We start from the raw sequence: 17,492 nt of genomic DNA on the forward strand, positions 1-17,492 counted from the left end.
GTGTATATGTGTGTATATGTGTATATACCAACCTTGGAGGTTCTCTTCATTTATTCCTCTCCTAATTCCCTTGAGACAGTGTCTTTCACTAAACCTGAAGCAAGGCTAGACCCAGTGAGCACCAGCAGTTCACTCACTGTGGCACTGGGGTCATAGGTGTATGACAATACCCCCACCCCCTTTGTATGGGTGCTAGGGCTTTGAACTCATATCCTCATGCTTGAACAGCAGTCTCTCTTAAGTCTTTATGTATGTATAGAGTCTTTATGTCATTTGCAGAGGAGGAGACTGAGGTCAGGATAGTCTATAAGAATAGACTAGTGATAGCAAGGATGGGGTGAAGTCTGCCTCCAGAGCCCTCAGTCTGGACTGTGCATCACCAACTTCACAGTCTCCTCAAATCATACAATATTCGCTCTGTTTCTTATCCCCCTGTTCTACAGATTGGGTGATAGAATCCCACAGATCTGACTCAGTTTACCCGAAAACATGTAGTTCGTAAATATCAGTACTGGAACAAGCCCGAATTCCCTCATGCACACAGCCATGTACATGCTGACTTCATTCAGGTGTTCCGGGAACCTCTGACCATAGTTCTGAGAGCAGGTTGCACCATCGAGGGGCCGGTGCCAATCCCAGGATAAACAAAGCAGAGCGGGCTCAGCCCTCTTCCTTACACGTACTCTTTGTCTCCATTGACACCCAGGGAATCTGTGGCATTAAGCAATGCATACTTGGCCTGCGTTTATCTGTGCAGTGGTCAGGCTTCATATAAAAGTCCAAAATGTGCACTGCCCCCCCCAACAATTCCGTCGTTCTTCCAACGTTCTTTAACTGGGATTTGCTGGCAGGCAGCAAGACTGAGCTGTGAGCACTGTTTTGTTCCCCAACCTGGAGTCTTGAGGACATGCCAAGCATTGTTACAACTTTCAAGTAAGGCAAAAGTCAGTTGGCCTCCTGGGAGTAGACACGTCTCTGGATATAAGGCCGTCTGGGACCTGCAGTCTTTAAGAGATCCAGGCTCATGGCCTTGGGAATACCTGGGTGTCTGACCAGCTCAGGGGTGGGGAGACCTGAAGAAAGATGAACAGGAGGTGACTTCCTGATGAATTTCACCAGGTAAACCATGAAGCCTTTCTCTTCAGACAGGAGAATTCTAAAACAAAGCTATGTATGTGTGTATATTCTAAATTTGATCTTATATTTAATTCAAGAGGGCTAGAACAAGTGCTCATGAAAAAGAAATGACAAGAATGTTGTGTAAATAGGCCAAACTAATGGACATTGTTTGGATGTCCCTAGAGGGAAGAGTGATGTGGCCGTGATTGACAGGGTCCAGGGGGGCTTCTCCTCCGCTTTCACCTCAGTGTAGTTACACAGCATGTTCAGACTACAAATGTTCACCATATTTTTATACTTATTTACATACTGAGGTCTTTCCTGAGTGTAAGCGATACTTCATTTAAAGACTGCGAGTCCTTACGTGTGTTCGTGTATATGGTCAGACGATCCTCAGCTTTGTTCTCAGTGGAGTCTGTCTGGAACAACCTGGGTCATCGGAAATAGCTCAGTCTAGAATTGTCAGGGCTATGGGACCAGAACGTGAGGCCATGTCCTTCTCTCATTCCGTGAATCTGTCTCTTGAATGACTCCCGTGTAGACTCCTTGAAATAAAGAATGACGTCTCTCTGGCTGATCAGTTGCAAGACAGCCCTTTGTGAGTAAAGGAAGTGCTAGCCGAGGTTTGGTACAACTGTGACATCATCTCTCCTGTGTCCCTGTCCTGCAGAGGACCGGTAGGGAAAGTACACAGATTAGCAACAAGAGCAGGAGTAAGCAGGACCACCACGAGACACCAGGGCAATAAGGAGGCTCGCGGGAAGAAGCAGCTTTTGCCGGCAGTGGGAAACCTTGGAGGAAGAGGCGCTGGAGTAGCTCTCAGAAGCGCAGTAGGATTTTGACGAGAAGTAGACGAGTGGGGAGAAAGACCATAGGATGCTCACACTGTCCACCCACTGCTCACTTGGGTTCAGTGGCATCTCAACTGCAGCTGAGGCTTGAAAGGTGAGCCGGGGTCTCACTGTAGCTGGGTAGCCTGATTTCAGTTGATTTCAGCTGGGAGGCCTCGGGAAGCCGGTCAGTTCCTCAGAAGGTGATCAGCTCTGGTACCTCCAGCAAAACTCGGTTTCCAGCCTCCCTGGCTGTACAGCCACCGTGAATTACCCTGTCTGTCTCAAATCAGCACTCTCTGGGGTTGGTGAATTTCCTTTCGTCGTTCTCCTTTGGACCCCTTGCTGTTCCTGTTCAGTAACGAGCCATGGCTGAGTTTCTGTGAGCTCTCTGTGATCACCCTCCTGGACACCTAGAGATCTCCGTGTACCTGACACTCCTTCCTGACCAAGCACAGGCATAGCCCTCTGTCCTCCTCTGCAAACACCTTGCTGTCTGGTCTCCCAGTGACCCGCCGTCTATTTCCTTAGCCTGCCTTACATGATCCTTCATGATCCTTCATGATGATCCTCCCCACCCCTCCCCCAGATAAAGCAGCAAGAAAGAGTGTGCTTTGTGGCAACTGCATGTGGGAAGAGGGGACCAAGAGAGAATGCTAACAAACATGCACACATTTTGCAAGAGGCTTCACTGGTCAACCTTTGCCTATACTGTAGGACTCCTTCCTGATAAGGCAATGGTCAGGATTTAGGACGGTGTCAATACTGGTGTTGAAAGCGGTCTGTATGGAGTCTGGGTCACTCAAACACTGCGGGGTCTGACGGTTTAATCCTTTCCTAACCTTTTGCTGCCAGGCGCCTGGTCCTTTACAAGGTGGGGAGAGGTAACTTCTGCCAGACATTACCTGTGTCCCGCTATTATTCTTATCAAGGGGATGTTAACTTGACAGCCAAGATGCTCCAGATTAGATGATATAATTGGACTTGTGTTCAGACTCTACCGCGGCTCATTCTTCATCCTCCGAGGACAGCGTCAGAGTAATAGGGTGAGAGGCAGCTCGGCGTCAAACCCTGGCTCCAGCGCCCTCAGTTGCTACATGCGTATGTCTTTAGCGTGTTTCTTGCCTGGCGTGGTATTGAGGATCAAACATGGTAATCTCTGTGAACACATCAGCAAACTCGGTGCACAGGCTGGTTCAGACCTTCCCTTTTAGAGCACGAACTTCTAGCCCTGACCAGGATGCCGGACGCTACTTTGTAGGTCTGGACAGCCCGTGAATGTGAAAGCAGGTATCTGGCTGGCTTTGCGTTATCACAGCAGCTCTCAAGCTGCAGGTCCCAACCCCTCTGGGGATTGCCTATCCGATACATTACCATTCACAACAGTAACAAAATTACAGGCAGGAAGTAGCAACAAAATAACTTTGTGGTTGGGGTCAGAGCGAGGAACTGTATTAAACAGTCACGGCATTTGTACTATATTATCATCTTCTGTTTACCTATTTTAATCACTGTGCTTGTGGTTTGGAATTATTTTCATATAGAGATACCATTGTATTACTCAATTATCAAAGTTAATCATGCACCATACAGTTCTGTCACATCTGCTTAGTGTTTCTATTAGAAAAATAATTTTCTTGATGGATGTATCTGCTAGAGTTCTCCCCCCCCTCCTTTATTTTCTTTTTCCTTGTCTTGTTAAATGACCGAGTTCTGAATTAGGGGCCTTGCCCGTCACGCAGCACACAGTGAAGGTCAAGCAAGCTCCCCAAGTCACACAGGAAGCCAGAAACGAGTGGCTTCCTCGTTCTGTTCTGCATTTTTCTACCCCGGCAACTAACCGCTTCCACCTACAGACAGCAGATTGGATACAGTGGAGATGTGATTTCACATCACACAGATATAGGATGGGGTTGGGCTGTCCCGCCTTCTTCAGCTTGGAAGGATAGCATAGAGTGCTCATCCTGTAGCACAAGCTGTTGGGAAACCTAGGACTCAACAGATGTGACACATGTGCACGAACAGTTCCCTCCCGCTGAAAGTGCCATTTACTTCAGGTGTCAACCTGGTTCTCATTCTCTTGCAGGTAGAACGCCATGACATGAATACCCTCAGCCTGCCCCTGAATATCCGCCGAGGAGGGTCAGACACCAACCTCAACTTCGACGTCCCAGATGGTATCCTGGATTTCCACAAGGTCAAACTCAGCGCAGACAGCCTGAGACAGAAAATCTTAAAGGTGACGGAGCAGATAAAAATCGAGCAGACGTCCCGAGATGGGAACGTTGCCGAGTATCTGAAACTGGTCAGCAGTGCTGACAAGCAGCAGGCCGGGCGCATCAAGCAGGTCTTTGAGAAGAAGAACCAGAAGTCAGCCCACTCCATCGCCCAGCTGCAGAAGAAGTTGGAGCAGTATCACAGGAAACTCAGGGAGATTGAACAGAATGGAGCGACCAGAAGCTCGAAGGACATTTCTAAAGACAGCCTGAAGGAAATACAACACTCTCTGAAGGATGCCCACGTGAAATCTCGAACTGCTCCCCACTGCCTAGAGAGCAGTAAGTCGAGCATGCCAGGGGTATCCCTCACGCCCCCCGTGTTTGTCTTCAATAAGTCCAGAGAGTTTGCCAACTTGATCCGGAATAAGTTTGGCAGTGCAGACAACATCGCTCACTTGAAGAATTCCCTAGAAGAGTTCAGGCCCGAAGCCAGCCCCAGGGCTTACGGCGGAAGCGCTACCATCGTGAACAAGCCCAAGTACGGCAGCGATGACGAGTGTTCTAGTGGTACATCCGGCTCAGCTGACAGCAATGGGAACCAGTCCTTTGGGGCTGGTGGAGCCAGCACCCTGGACAGCCAGGGAAAACTTGCCATAATCCTAGAGGAACTGAGGGAGATCAAGGTTACCCAAGCCCAGCTGGCAGAGGACATCGAGGCGTTGAAGGTGCAGTTTAAGAGAGAATATGGCTTTATCTCTCAGACTCTGCAAGAGGAGAGGTACAGGTGCGTACATGGACGTCTCCCTCGGGGATTCCTTTAAAAGCACCAAGCAGAAGCTGTCTGCTTACAAGCGAGGTGCTAATGCGTGTGTTTGCAATAGATACCAATGTGGATTCAGAAGCATTTAAAGATTGATAATTCTCTCCAGCCTTCGTAATCCTAAATCCCATAATTTCTAGTTTATAGCTGACAATTAGAGGAAGACATTATATGCATGGGTCTCTTAAAATATCGTTACCCAAGCCATGACTCACGTGCAGATTAAGAAATTGATTCAGCAGACGTCTGCGATGGTCTCATTACACTAATTTACAGACCCGTTTCCCTCCATCAGACCAGACAAGTGGACCTAATTCGCTGGACAATGAGACAATGAGGTAGATTTGCATGTGGTATGTCAGTTTGAAATATACATATTTTGTTCATTACGCTTTTAAAAAATACACACACACACACACACACACACACACACACATGGACTGGAGGGATGACTCTGCTGATAAAGTGCTTCCCGTGCAAAAAGGAAGCCTTCAGTCCAGTTACCCAGCACCCATGTTAGAGTTGGATATAACAGCACAGGTCTGTAACCACAGCTCTTTGGGCAGTAGAGACAGGCAGATCCTAGACTAGACCTTGCTGGCCCATCAGCCTAGCCAGGTTCAGGGAGAGACCCAAAACATCTGGCATCAACCTCTGGCCTGTACACACACCCACATGCCCACATGTCACACACACACACACGCACGCATGCACGCACGCACACACACATTTTACTATAAATGAGTGGCTCTCATCTTGAGAGTAAAGGTTGTAGCCTGCCATTTGTGTTTACAGTTGTTTAAGAGGGTAGATAACTGAATATGAGATTGTGTGCCCTGTTCTGCTCATCAAAGGATCCTCCCAAATTATTTCCGTCAAAATGGGTTGACTTCTAAGAGTGCAAACTAGATTGTAAATGTTTATTACATACTATACCACGTAAATTGTAAATTTAACCTACACTTGCTGTGTAATTTTACGTCATAATTTAGAAGGTGGCATTTTCTCACTTTTACAAAAGGTTTTTGTGATGCCAAGATTTGAACCAAGGGCTTCATTCATCCTAAGCATGTGTGTACCACTGAGAAATAAGGCCGCCCTCAAAACTACGTTTTAACCTTTTGTGCACATTTTTGACTTCCATACATTCATCTTACAAGAACTGTTTTTTCTCTTTTTTTAATTTTTTTACATTTATTATTCCCTCATGTGTTTCATCCTGACTGCTGCAGTCCCGCTCCCTCCTCCCCAACCCCCTAGTCTCTCCACACACCCCCCCAAGATCCACCCCTCTTCACCTCCTCTCAGGAAAGAGCAGGCCTTCCAGGGACTTCAAGCAAACACAGGGTAACCAGCTACAACAAGACCAGGCACAGTTCTCAAGTCAAGGTTGGGCAAGGCAACCCAGGAGAAGGAAAAGGGTCCCACAAGTAAGCAGAAGACTGAGGGATGAACCCAGCTCCCACTGTTAGAAATCTCACATGTACACCGAGCCGCACAACCAGAACATATATACAGACTACCCAGGCTAGACCTATGCAGGCTCCCTGAGCGTTATGAGCCCACCTGAATCCCAGTCCATTGTGGGCTGGGAAGAACTGTTTTTCAGTCATGGTGTCATGAGAATGGTATCGACCTTATCTTCATCCAGATTATTTGAGATCCGGATGCCTCTCTTATCCCAAGTCACAAACACCCAGTTGTCTGAGCCTTGGACCACCTTCGCTTTCATGCATCCTGCATTCTGTGACCCCATGATACAGCCGTCAGGTGCATTCCTTAGCAGGTTAAAAGGCTGCCTTAGAATGATGATAACGTTTGGCATTCATGAGGCGGAAGCTGAAGATAATCATTAAATCTCAATTAAGCCTTTTCACCTATCAGATGACCTACGTAAATATAACTGGCTTGAGCCAGTCATTTCAAGCTGAGGCATCATCCTAAGATACTGCAAGGTCTTTAAGCTACTCAGAACAAAGCTTCAAAAAAGACACAAGTTCTCTTCTCTGACAGTAGGCGTGGGAAAGGAAGTGTCTTTCTCTCACTTTTGGATTTTTGCACATGCTGTCCCAGAAGCCATCTGTAATTTGTGACGAGCTTAATCTTAGCATGTCTTTTAAAAAGATGCGTTTCTTTATGTTTTATGTGTATGAGTATTTTTGCCTCAGTGGATGCCTGTGCTCCATGTGTGTGCAGCGCCCATAAGACCAGAAAAAGGAAACACATTCCTTAGAGTCAGAGTTACAGACAATTGTTAGCTAACCATTGTAGGTGCTGGGGTTCGAACCCAGGTCCTCTGGAAGAGCACCCAGTGCTCTTAACGACTAAGCTGTCTCTCTAGCGCTGAGGTTAATTTTTTTTTTTTTTACTAGCACTTAATAGTCTAAGAGCTGAAAAAGCATGTCTGGGTGTTTTCTTCGAGACAGTGGAATTGCCTTCTGGAGTGGAAGCTAATCATAAAACCTTCGTTCTATTTCCGTGTGCTGTGTGGCCACTAGCCCCCTATTACTGTTGGGCAGAAAAAGGGAGAGGCCACTATAGTGTGGCCGGTCCTGGTCTGTCCTTGCTGTACAGCTGTCTCCTAGCTAGAGGCAACCGCATCCCTGACAACGTCTTTCTGTCGTCATGGCAGCCAGTCCACGTGCTGGTCTGGCATAGGTGGAAAACAAAACAAAACAGGTTTGATCTTGGTAAAGCCTCAAAGTTGAGGACATACAGTTAAGACTACAGAAGCAGGTCCCTCCTAGAATTGGGATTCAGGGGTAACCAATCGTGTGCCCTACGAATTGACCTACTCTTTCAGGAAAACAGTCTTCCAGGAGATGAAAACAAGACAAAATAGGCCATCATTCTAGAACATGCTGTCAGGACACCTGTGCCACATGCTCACTATGGCTCCCATCTTTGTTAAGGTATGAGCGACTTGAAGACCAGCTCCATGACCTGACAGAGCTGCACCAGCACGAGACAGCTAACCTGAAGCAGGAGCTAGCCAGCGCCGAGGAGAAGGTGGCCTACCAGGCCTATGAGCGCTCAAGGGACATCCAGGTATGGGTCCCCTCCTGGCCAGACCCTGGTGTAGGATTTTTCTAGGCTTTAGTTCATTAAACAGTCTAACCTGGTACATTTCCCCAAGCCCTCCATCATGAGGGGCAAGATGTTCTTTCTATATAGATATTCCCCATCCACCTCCTGGCCCCACTGGCTTATGTTGCCTATGTGTAGCCCTGTTGCCTAACTCAGTTGGTAAGTATCTATCACTAGTCTAAGTCCAATAACTTCAAACTATTAAGAAATGTCACATGTTAGGCAGCTGCCTGCAGAGGCTGGAGTAGTCTAGTGGTATACCAGATGGCCCTAGCAAAGACCCTATTGTGCCCCAGAAATCCAGTCCAGCTATGCGGGATGGTAGTTGGGCATTCCATGGTAAACTTTGGATTCGAGTCTAGTATTTACCAACTATTTGGCTCTGAGCAAGTCTCAAGTCTGCTCATCTGTAAAGCAATTGCTTCATATTTGTAAGTTCACCAAGCATGGGACTGCCAGCCCCTAGTAAAGCAATGTACTTGGTACTTACTCAATATCCCTTTGCAGTTGCTCTTATTGATGGACCCATTTCTCAGATCTGAAGCCCAAGGTACAAAAAGGTGAAGTGACCTGAACAAGGCCTTGCAAACTGTCCCTTAGGAATGACTAAGAAGGCTGACCTGAAAGGGAAAGGCAAGGCCCAGAAAGCTGGCAGGAAGTGAGTAGATCCACCTAACAGTTACGTCATAAACAAAAGCCAAGGGCAAGACTTCCCCCTGAGGTCCCTAGGCTGCTATGGTCATCTTTTTAAAGAATTATAACAATAACCAAAGAGAGTAATGCTCATCTCCCTTTTTCAGATCTTCTTTGTAGTCAGTGACTGTTTTCTGAGCTTAAGGAAGGCCATCCATGCTCTGAACCCCACTTTACAAGGGAGTAGGCTGAAGCTTAAAAGAGGGACTTTTTCCCTAGTGTGCGTGCTGCCGTTCAGCTGCAAACATTTTATTCTGTGCTGGTGGAGGCTGTGTTTGCTGATGCCAGAGGTCTGCTTGGACAGTTCTGGGAAGCGGGGCTTAAGAGCTGATAGGAAACATTGTCCCCAGAGAGCAGAGGACACTGGGAAACTACTCTGACCCAGGGGACAGAACTCTCAGCTGTTAAGTGATTCTATTTAAAAGGTTTACTTGCGTGCATGTGTATGCATACATGCATGTGTGTGTATGCATGTGCGTGTGTGTGTGTGTGTGTGTGTGTGTGTGTGTCACAGTACACACTTGACAATTGGAGAACAGCTTACAGGGGTCAGTCACCTCTTTCTACCTTGTGATTCCCAGGAATCAAAATTCAGTTCATCAGACTTGGCAGCAAGTGCTTTACCCACTGAGCCATCCTACCCACTCCTAGACCATCCTATTTTAGAGCAGGCCTGGGATATCACTGGGTAGTGTCTAAATGTGCCATTTCCTCATTTAGGGGATGGTTTGGATCAACATTGTTCTCCTTTCTTTAAGAAACATATTCTGGGAGTGAGGAGGTCAGGTCTAGGGAGGGGCCCCACAAAGGGAACTTTAACTTCTGAGGAGTTCATTTCCACATTTTTCAGCTGCATCTCTAGTTGGAGCTGTAAAGAGCAGCTCCGTAAATGACAAGGGTCACAGAGGTTCAAAGCCAGCTCTACTACTCTGTCTCTGTGTGAGCCTGGCCAAGTCAGTGCGGTGTGCCTCTGACTCCTTGTCTTCAAAAAGTCACGAAGATCAAATAGAATCCGATATTTATTATACCAGAGTCTTCACCAGACCCATAATAAACAGCCAAGAAGTTAATGCTGGGGTTCCTTTTATCTTATTGTTAAGTAGCAACATCCCTCAAGGCTTTTAGCCATTGATCTCTCCGGTCTCTCTGTTGCCTGTGTCTGTGGTTCTTATAAATGTGCTTCCAAAGGGATAGGCTGGGATGGTGCATGGAGCAAGGGCCCACAGACCCACAAAGTTTTTGCTGTTAAGTGATTGATCCCCGCCCCCTTTAAAATCCCGAATATCCAGTTTGAATTACTAAAGATAACCCCTCCCTCTATTTTCAAGTTAGATACTCCACCAAAGAAATCCTAATTATCGTGGTGGGGCTTAATAGCTCTCGGTGCCTTGGACGAACTGCTTTGCAATTCATTGTCTAATTTTCTTGGATTTTTTTCTTTGTGTAAGACATTGGTAGCGGTTCTAAGGTGAATTCTAAGATTAGCCTGAGGAGATGTGGACTTCTCTACCCTAAAACTGAGCGAAAGGGCCAAACGTGACAGTCCTTTGTCCTGATCTGTCACCCTTTTCACGCCATATCTAAAATGGAAAGGGGGGGGAAAAATCACTGCCTGTAGCTGAAAGCAAGCCTGCCTGCCTGCCTGCCTGCCTGCCTGCCCGCCCGCCCATCCGCCCGCCCGCCCGCCCTTCTGCGCTTGCCTGTTAGTGCTGACAGCCAGCGGTGCTTAAATGCGAAGATCTGAGAAAGTTTTATCCTTTGGTCGGCAGCCTAGTATAATGAAAGTTGCTATAGTAACAGAGAGCCCTGTTCTCTGGCCCAGAGAGTATATTCAGCAGGAGAAAAGCAAATCAATGTTGGAGCCATTACACTCGCTTAAAGCCCAGAGAGCTGACCTTACGCAGCTGCACAAGCACATTGGCAAATGATTGCCACGACAGACTGGCGGAGAAGCAGGCACACAGCACTGCCCCCCAGGAGGTGTGGGCTTTCCTCTGGAAACTGACATCCTGTTAACTGGCACCCAGGCTCCACAGCCACCTGCCGTGTGCAACACTGCTCCTGCCTGAAGCAGATGCTGAGGGCAGGGTGAGCCTAGTCCCCGACTGCACACAATGTATGCGCCTCTGGGCTGTGCAGGAAGGCTGGCTAGAGACAAGCTGGGTCAGGGAGGGGTTCCTTGAGGTAATGTCCACGAGGATGCGGCCTCAGACAAGTGGCAGATCCACAGGTGAATAGAGGGGGTGCTTGAGCATTTCCAGCAGTGTGTACGGCGTGGACAAAGTCCCCTAGGTGTTTTCAGAACCTGGAAAGGGTCAGTTTGGCCAAAGTACTGGGTGAGAGCAAAAGAAGATGGCTGTGCATAGGCCAAGCAAGATTCTGAAAGGCTTTTATGAAGAGGGATGTCAGAAATGTCTATCTTTCAAAGGTCACAAGGACTATTGTGGGGAATATCGAGCACAGAACACGTGGTGTGAAACTCATGTCAAATCACGGCAAACAAGAGGTCTCGGTGACCCCGAGTGAGTGGGACTGTAAGAGAAGGAATGGAGCAAGATGGACAGTGGATGCTGCTGCACTGGCAGAGCCAGCAGATGGCTGGACAAGAGACATATCAAAGGATGCTTTGGGGCTTCTGTCATAAGAGGCCTAGAAGTTGTCTAAGAAAGGAGTTGGGGGTAAGAGGACACAGGGTCACTGCATGCAGGGTAGGTACACTCCACGAGCGTACTTGTGACTGAGTTACACAGGGACATTTCCCTAAAGCTCTGTAGACGTGCGAGTCAGCCTCTGGAGAAATAGCCAGGCTAGAGATCTGCTCCGAGTCACATGGTAATGCTGTGATGTCATCTTAGGAAGTGAAGCATCCGGTTGCACTGGGTCTGGAGAGGCAGCCTGGGCTGCTGACTTAAGGAGCAGCTTCCCAAGGCAGATGGAAGCAGAGCGTCTACTGTTGGTTCAGTCCTTTCCTTTAGCCTCTGTGACCTCCCTACTGTCCTTACGCAGACATAAGCTCCAGTGGTGGAGCAGGAGTGGAAAGAGCAGCTAACCACAGATGAGGGTGGGACAGCCTTTATCCCAGAATGCCGCTCCAGCTCTGCCCCTTTCCATCTCATCCTGACAGTGCCAACAGACATGAGTATTTTGTGTCACCTTATCTCAAATATAAACATATTGTTGAGAAAACAAACCATTATGGCCAGGTATTATACTCTTTGACTGTAATCCCAAATCTCAGCACTTGGGAAGGTTGAAGCAGGAGGGTTGGATATTTAAGGCCACATTTGGCTACTTCACAAGAGACCTTGTCACCAAAAGGCAAACAAAAGCAAGCAAATAAACTGCTGCTCCACCATTGGGAGCTTATGTCTGCGTAAGGACAGTAGGGAGGGCGCAGAGGCTAAAGCAAATCACTCTAACTCATTACTTGCAGCATTTGATGGTTGAACACAAGTGAGTACCCCACCCATGACAGATAGGGTAAAATGAGTCTTAGGATTCCTGCCTTATACTTTTCATCTCTCACCATTGCTTTGGGAATCTGAAACTACTGAGGCAGTAGATGTTCTGAGCCGGAGCTTGGCACATCTGGGCATGTGTTCCCGCAAGCCCTGTGATTCCAGCAACGTCTGACCCTTGCTCTCCTCTTGCCCACAGGAAGCCTTGGAGTCCTGCCAGACACGAATCTCCAAGCTGGAGCTGCATCAACAGGAGCAGCAGACCCTGCAGACAGATGCCGTGAATGCCAAGGTCCTGCTGGGGAAGTGCATCAACGTGGTCCTGGCCTTCATGACTGTCATCCTGGTATGCGTGTCCACCCTGGCCAAGTTCGTCTCGCCCATGATGAAGAGTCGCTCCCACATCCTGGGCACCTTCTTTGCTGTGACTCTTCTCGCAATATTCTGTAAAAACTGGGACCACATCTTGTGTGCTATAGAAAGGATAATCATCCCGAGATGAGCCACCGGCTCCCACCTTCACATCCTTCCAAGTTTTTATTTTGAAGAAAACTCTGTGCATACATACTACCAAAATTTCTGAATGAACGGCTGTGCCAAAGACGGCGAGAAGGACCCAGAGCTGTGTGGTGTAAATACGTAGAGTCTCTTAACCCAGTAGCAGTTGCCAACACAGTCCCTGTATGTGGTTCACGTGAAACTGTCCCAGAGTCCTCCTCACATGGCTCACTGCCTTAATCAGAGCAGATCTCCAGCCCACTGTCGAGCTCGGTATGGTAAAGCCCTGCTGATTGAGCGCCATGACTGCTCACAGCCGTGTTCTGAGTTCCCCTGGTCAGCAAGAATATGGTAGGATTTGGGGGAAGTGAGCAAACACAGGTACTTGGCAGGGTTGAGCTCCTGGGGGCCTATAGAAGCTCAGTGAGTCTCTCTGTGATCTACCCCACTTGTCCACAGGTGGCTCTGTGTCCTACTGTGTACCCAGCGTTCACAGCGGTCAATGGTGTGTGTCCTCATAACATGGAAATCTTCTACCTGCTCATCCAGCGAAAGTCTGCCCGACTAGTAGCATTGCACTTTACAAGGTAGACACTAGGATTTACAGCCGGGCTCATGCCCAGGGCACCGCACACCTGATTTCATCTTGCGTGCTTAGCAGTGCTCTGCCCTCAGAGTGTGTGGCTGAGCTGTTGTCAAACTGTAGCTTCGGTAACTCGGGGTCCTTGTGAGCGTCCCTGGGGAGGGCCATGCTCTGGCAACTGTTAACTGTGATAAATGCCCTTAGAGGATGGGATGCACTTTATGTGAATCACTTTACTCACAGGTCTGTGGGGATCGGATTGCAAAGCTTGCTCAGGAAATGAAAATGAATGGCGTTCTTGTTGCCCGGTTTTCTTTTTCTCAGAGACAGCAAAATCAAACTTCATAAAGCTTCTGTGCACGAGGCAGGACACTGGAGGCCTAAGAGGGATGTGAACTTTTAGGTCTAATCAAATGGTGGCTAGATTAGTGAGAGCCCTTTACCCAGATGAGAGCAGGAAAGGTCCCCTTAGGGACGTGAAAGGCAGCAGGAATAAAATTAAGTCCTGCGCTGGAACTGAGCTCCTGCTGTCTCTTAAGGCTCAGACAAGCCCTGAGCTCACAGGATAAACGCACCAACAGTGAGCAGAAAGAGTACAAGAGCTGCTGTGTTTTATTTGATGGCTGCCATTATACTGACAAACCTAGTTTTCTGTGTACACTACCAAGAGGAGAGAGATTTCATTGGATGCTGTCAGCCAGCCAGCCAGGACTCTGGTCCTCCCACCCCACCTGCTGAAGGTGTAAAAATACTCTTAAATACTTCCAGAAGAACCTCTCTTGGATTTAAGGATCCTCACTTAGGGGCATTCCCTGGGGGGGCGGGGCGTTGGGGGTGGCAGCATGTAGCAATTTAGTACAAGTCCAGGTTATATGAGTGGGACCCACACAGCTCCAACCTTTGCCCCTCCCCCATTCCCAACTTCCAAGTCAATAATTCGGCAAATTCAGTAAATTCAGTAATTTTAGTAAATTAAGTATTTAACCATCACCCCTAACCAATTTCAGAGCCACACTTTTCAAAAAATAATAAATAGAACTTTATGAAATACAAAGGATTTTGAAATCAGGGACGGGGGAATCCCCAGCCCCTCTCCTACCCACGGCATTGTCCCCACACAGGAGACAGAGGTTTCTAATCCAAGAAAGGGAGAGCCATGATCTTCCCTTATTCGTGTACTTTAATGGCCTGCTCCCTTACCTGTGGCACCAGACTCCATCTGCCTGCACCCGGAAACAAGCTGGGCTCTGCTGACCTCCCGTTCCTATTTGTAAATATTTCCACGTGGCACTTAGAGCATGCCGGGGGGCCTGGGATACCCATGAATGCTGCTATCGGGGTTTCAGGATAAGTTTGAATACAGCCTTAGAGGCTTAGCTAGGGCTCTGGGAGAACCCACAAAGGGGTTCTGTTCTCATGTCAGCACCCGCCCCACCCCCACACAGCCTAACAGGACGGCTCTCGATTGACACTTGTCAGACCTACAAGCTGTGTTTCTTCTTCCTGATGAGAAAACCCAAAACAGCACACTCAACACCCTCCAGACCGAGCTTTGGACAGAATCTGTTAGAGACCAGCACCATTGTGAACTAGTCGGGGTGGGGGCATCCAAGTCATCATAGGTTCCTCCTAAAGAACTTAGATTCCCACCGACTCCCATTAAATGTCAAATCACCTTCTTGGCCTGCGTACATGCAGCTCATGTGGCATAGTTGTTCCGGTCTTATGGAAAATTTGTGAGACTTTTTATTTTTTTAAATAAGATTGTATAGTTCAAGGAGACTTTGATTCCTCCGTTCTTTATTCTCTCAAGGGCTATGACCCCTCTCTCGCTCTCTTGAACACATAACTTACACACTGAAGAAATGAATTATATAAATACACAATTAGAGGTAGCAATGGAGCTGCGAGGTGCCCTGGAATTGGAATAGATTTGTAATCGAGTCAGCCCATCTTGTTTTGCCCTTTACGTTGGGGGTATTCCTTGTGTTGGGGGCTAGTTACAGATGTGTGAGCATGTTCCCTGCTAGCTTAGGAACACTGGTGAGGGATTCTAGATGCTGGACTTTGGATCTCTAGTGACGATATCATGCTCAATCATCAGAAGAGTGATTACAGAGGCCAGAACAGAACGCTAAGATACTAAGAATAATAAATATTAAAAAGGAAAAAGCAGCCGCTCACAGTGAAACAAGCGGTGACTTCAAGTGCTCTCTCTGATTTGGACTATGAAGGCAGGATTCCCCATCACAAGCTCCTGGCTTGTGACTTAGTTTTCCGGTGTTCTTGTCTTGTCTCCTGGCGTTCATTCACATACTCTGTAGCTCTTGACTTTCTTTAAGCATCTTTAAGAAGTGCCTGGCCACTTCTCTAACACAGGGTGGAGCTGTGGTGAGGGAGCTTGTCCTCCCGGCCCCCCTCCCTGCCACCCAGCAACTAATTACTCGGTTCTTTTGGGTTGAATTTTAAATACCAAATTACTTTTGTGTTGAATGGCAATGTTATCGTGGTGGTGTTGTTAATGTTTTGTTCAGCTGTCCAATCCAGACCTAATTGTCTGGGTTTTGAAGAAACACATGTACTCACTGATAAGGAGGTGTATGATTAAACAACACATTTTGCATGTTTTCTTAATTCTGACCTTGGGCTGGGGCATGAATATGGGCTTATTTGGAGAGATGGTTCAATGTTAGCAGGTAACTTTTAAGGTGTCTAAAAAAAGACAAATCACAGAAAACAATTAGATTGGCCTATTTGTATCAAAAATACAGAGCTTTAAAAACGTGTCATAATGGGAACTGGGTAACTTGTTAGAAATAAAGCCAAAATATAATTTTCTGTCATGGATATAATCCTGTGCGTAAAGAGTCTGGAAGTGAGGTGGAACACCTGGGGTGTCTGAGGGTGGTTTACATGTTGCTGTTCTCATATATTTAAAGCATGTCTGCCATGTTTGTTCTAAAAGAAACATTTCAACTAAACGTACCATGTGTTTGTTTCAGATGCGCTGGGGCAATAGCAGCAATTCTGACTGGACCGTCAGGAGTGCTAATTGTAACTTCTGTTGCAGAATTCTTGTGGGCTGCTACATAGTTTTGTATCTGCCTAAAGTTGTAATTTCTCTGTAGATCTTCCCCATAGCGGTGTCGTCAAGGAATTCAAAGCAGGTGCCATTATTTTTTAAATAATTGATGTTTGCTTTGGTGTTAAATAAAAGAACTAGATTTCTTAAATTTTCACAGTTGTCAGAGCCCATCTCTCTAATGTGCGCTGTGTGTATGTGTGTGTTTGCATGCACACGTGTGCGTACACGTGTGTAAAGTAAGAGTAACAGACTTAAAAGCAGCTTTAGATTTAGAGCAAAACTGAGAAAGATGTAGAAAGATTGCTCCTCAATATCCCGCCCTTACTCATACACCCTTGCTCCTCATTACCAGCATCACCCCACAAAGTCGTACCTTTTATTTTTTAAAATGTATGAGTGTTTGGCCTGCATATGTACGAGTAGCATATATGTACTTGGTGAACACAGAGCTTTTCAAAAGAAGGTATCTGATCCCCTGGTACTAGAGTTAACAGATGGTCATGAGCCACCCTGTGCCGGGAAGCAAAGCCAGGTCCTCTAGCAAGAGTAACAAGTGCACTAACCACTGAACCATCTCTCCAGCCCCCTGAGTGGTACCTTTGTTGTTACATCATTATCACCCAGAGCCATCATTCATATTAAGGATGTCCCTGGTTTCATTCTATATGGCTTTAGACAAATACGTAAGGACATGTATTCGTTATAGCATCATACAAAATAGTTCTGTTCCAGAGAGCAGCCTCCCTGCTGTGGGCTCAGCTCTGTTTCTGCATACAATTCAGAACCCCTTGCCTCAGCTGAGCCTCCCATCAGTTAACTTTACGCAATCCTCTACAGGCATTCCCATAAGCCAGCCCAATGTAGACAGTCCCCATTGAGACTATCTTCCCAGGTGACCGTAGGGTGGGTCAAGTTGACAATGAAAGCCAACCATCTCACACGCATGCGCTCCAGGTATAAGAGAAACACTGGAACGCCTAAGAATGTCCACACTCACAATTTGACAAAGTAGCAGAGTCTAACAGCATTTTTTTTCTTTTCTTTTTCTTTAAAGATTCATTTATTTAAGTATACTGTAGCTGTCTTCAGACACACCAGAA

The 17,492-nt window shown here is 47.1% G+C and overlaps 1 protein-coding gene across 18 annotated transcripts in view; it reads left to right on the forward strand.

Annotated features, from left to right (window-relative positions):
* Tmcc3 (transmembrane and coiled-coil domain family 3) overlaps window positions 1–16,544 on the forward strand; it is a 314,545-nt gene extending 298,001 nt beyond the window's left edge. For 16 of the 18 annotated variants that reach the window (XM_087557188.1, XM_087557181.1, XM_087557186.1 and 13 more), the window contains 3 exons: window positions 4,036–4,952; window positions 7,901–8,036; window positions 12,426–16,544. In XM_087557188.1, the coding sequence (XP_087413314.1) occupies window positions 4,036–4,952; window positions 7,901–8,036; window positions 12,426–12,728 (1,356 nt within the window). In that variant the 3' untranslated portion in view covers window positions 12,729–16,544. 18 annotated transcript variants of the gene reach the window in all.
* The last annotated feature ends 948 nt before the right edge of the window (window positions 16,545–17,492 follow it).

Source organism: Rattus norvegicus, chromosome 7, assembly GCF_021556685.1.
Source record: "Rattus norvegicus strain SHRSP/BbbUtx chromosome 7, alternate assembly SHRSP_T2T, whole genome shotgun sequence".
NCBI lineage: Eukaryota > Metazoa > Chordata > Mammalia > Rodentia > Muridae > Rattus > Rattus norvegicus.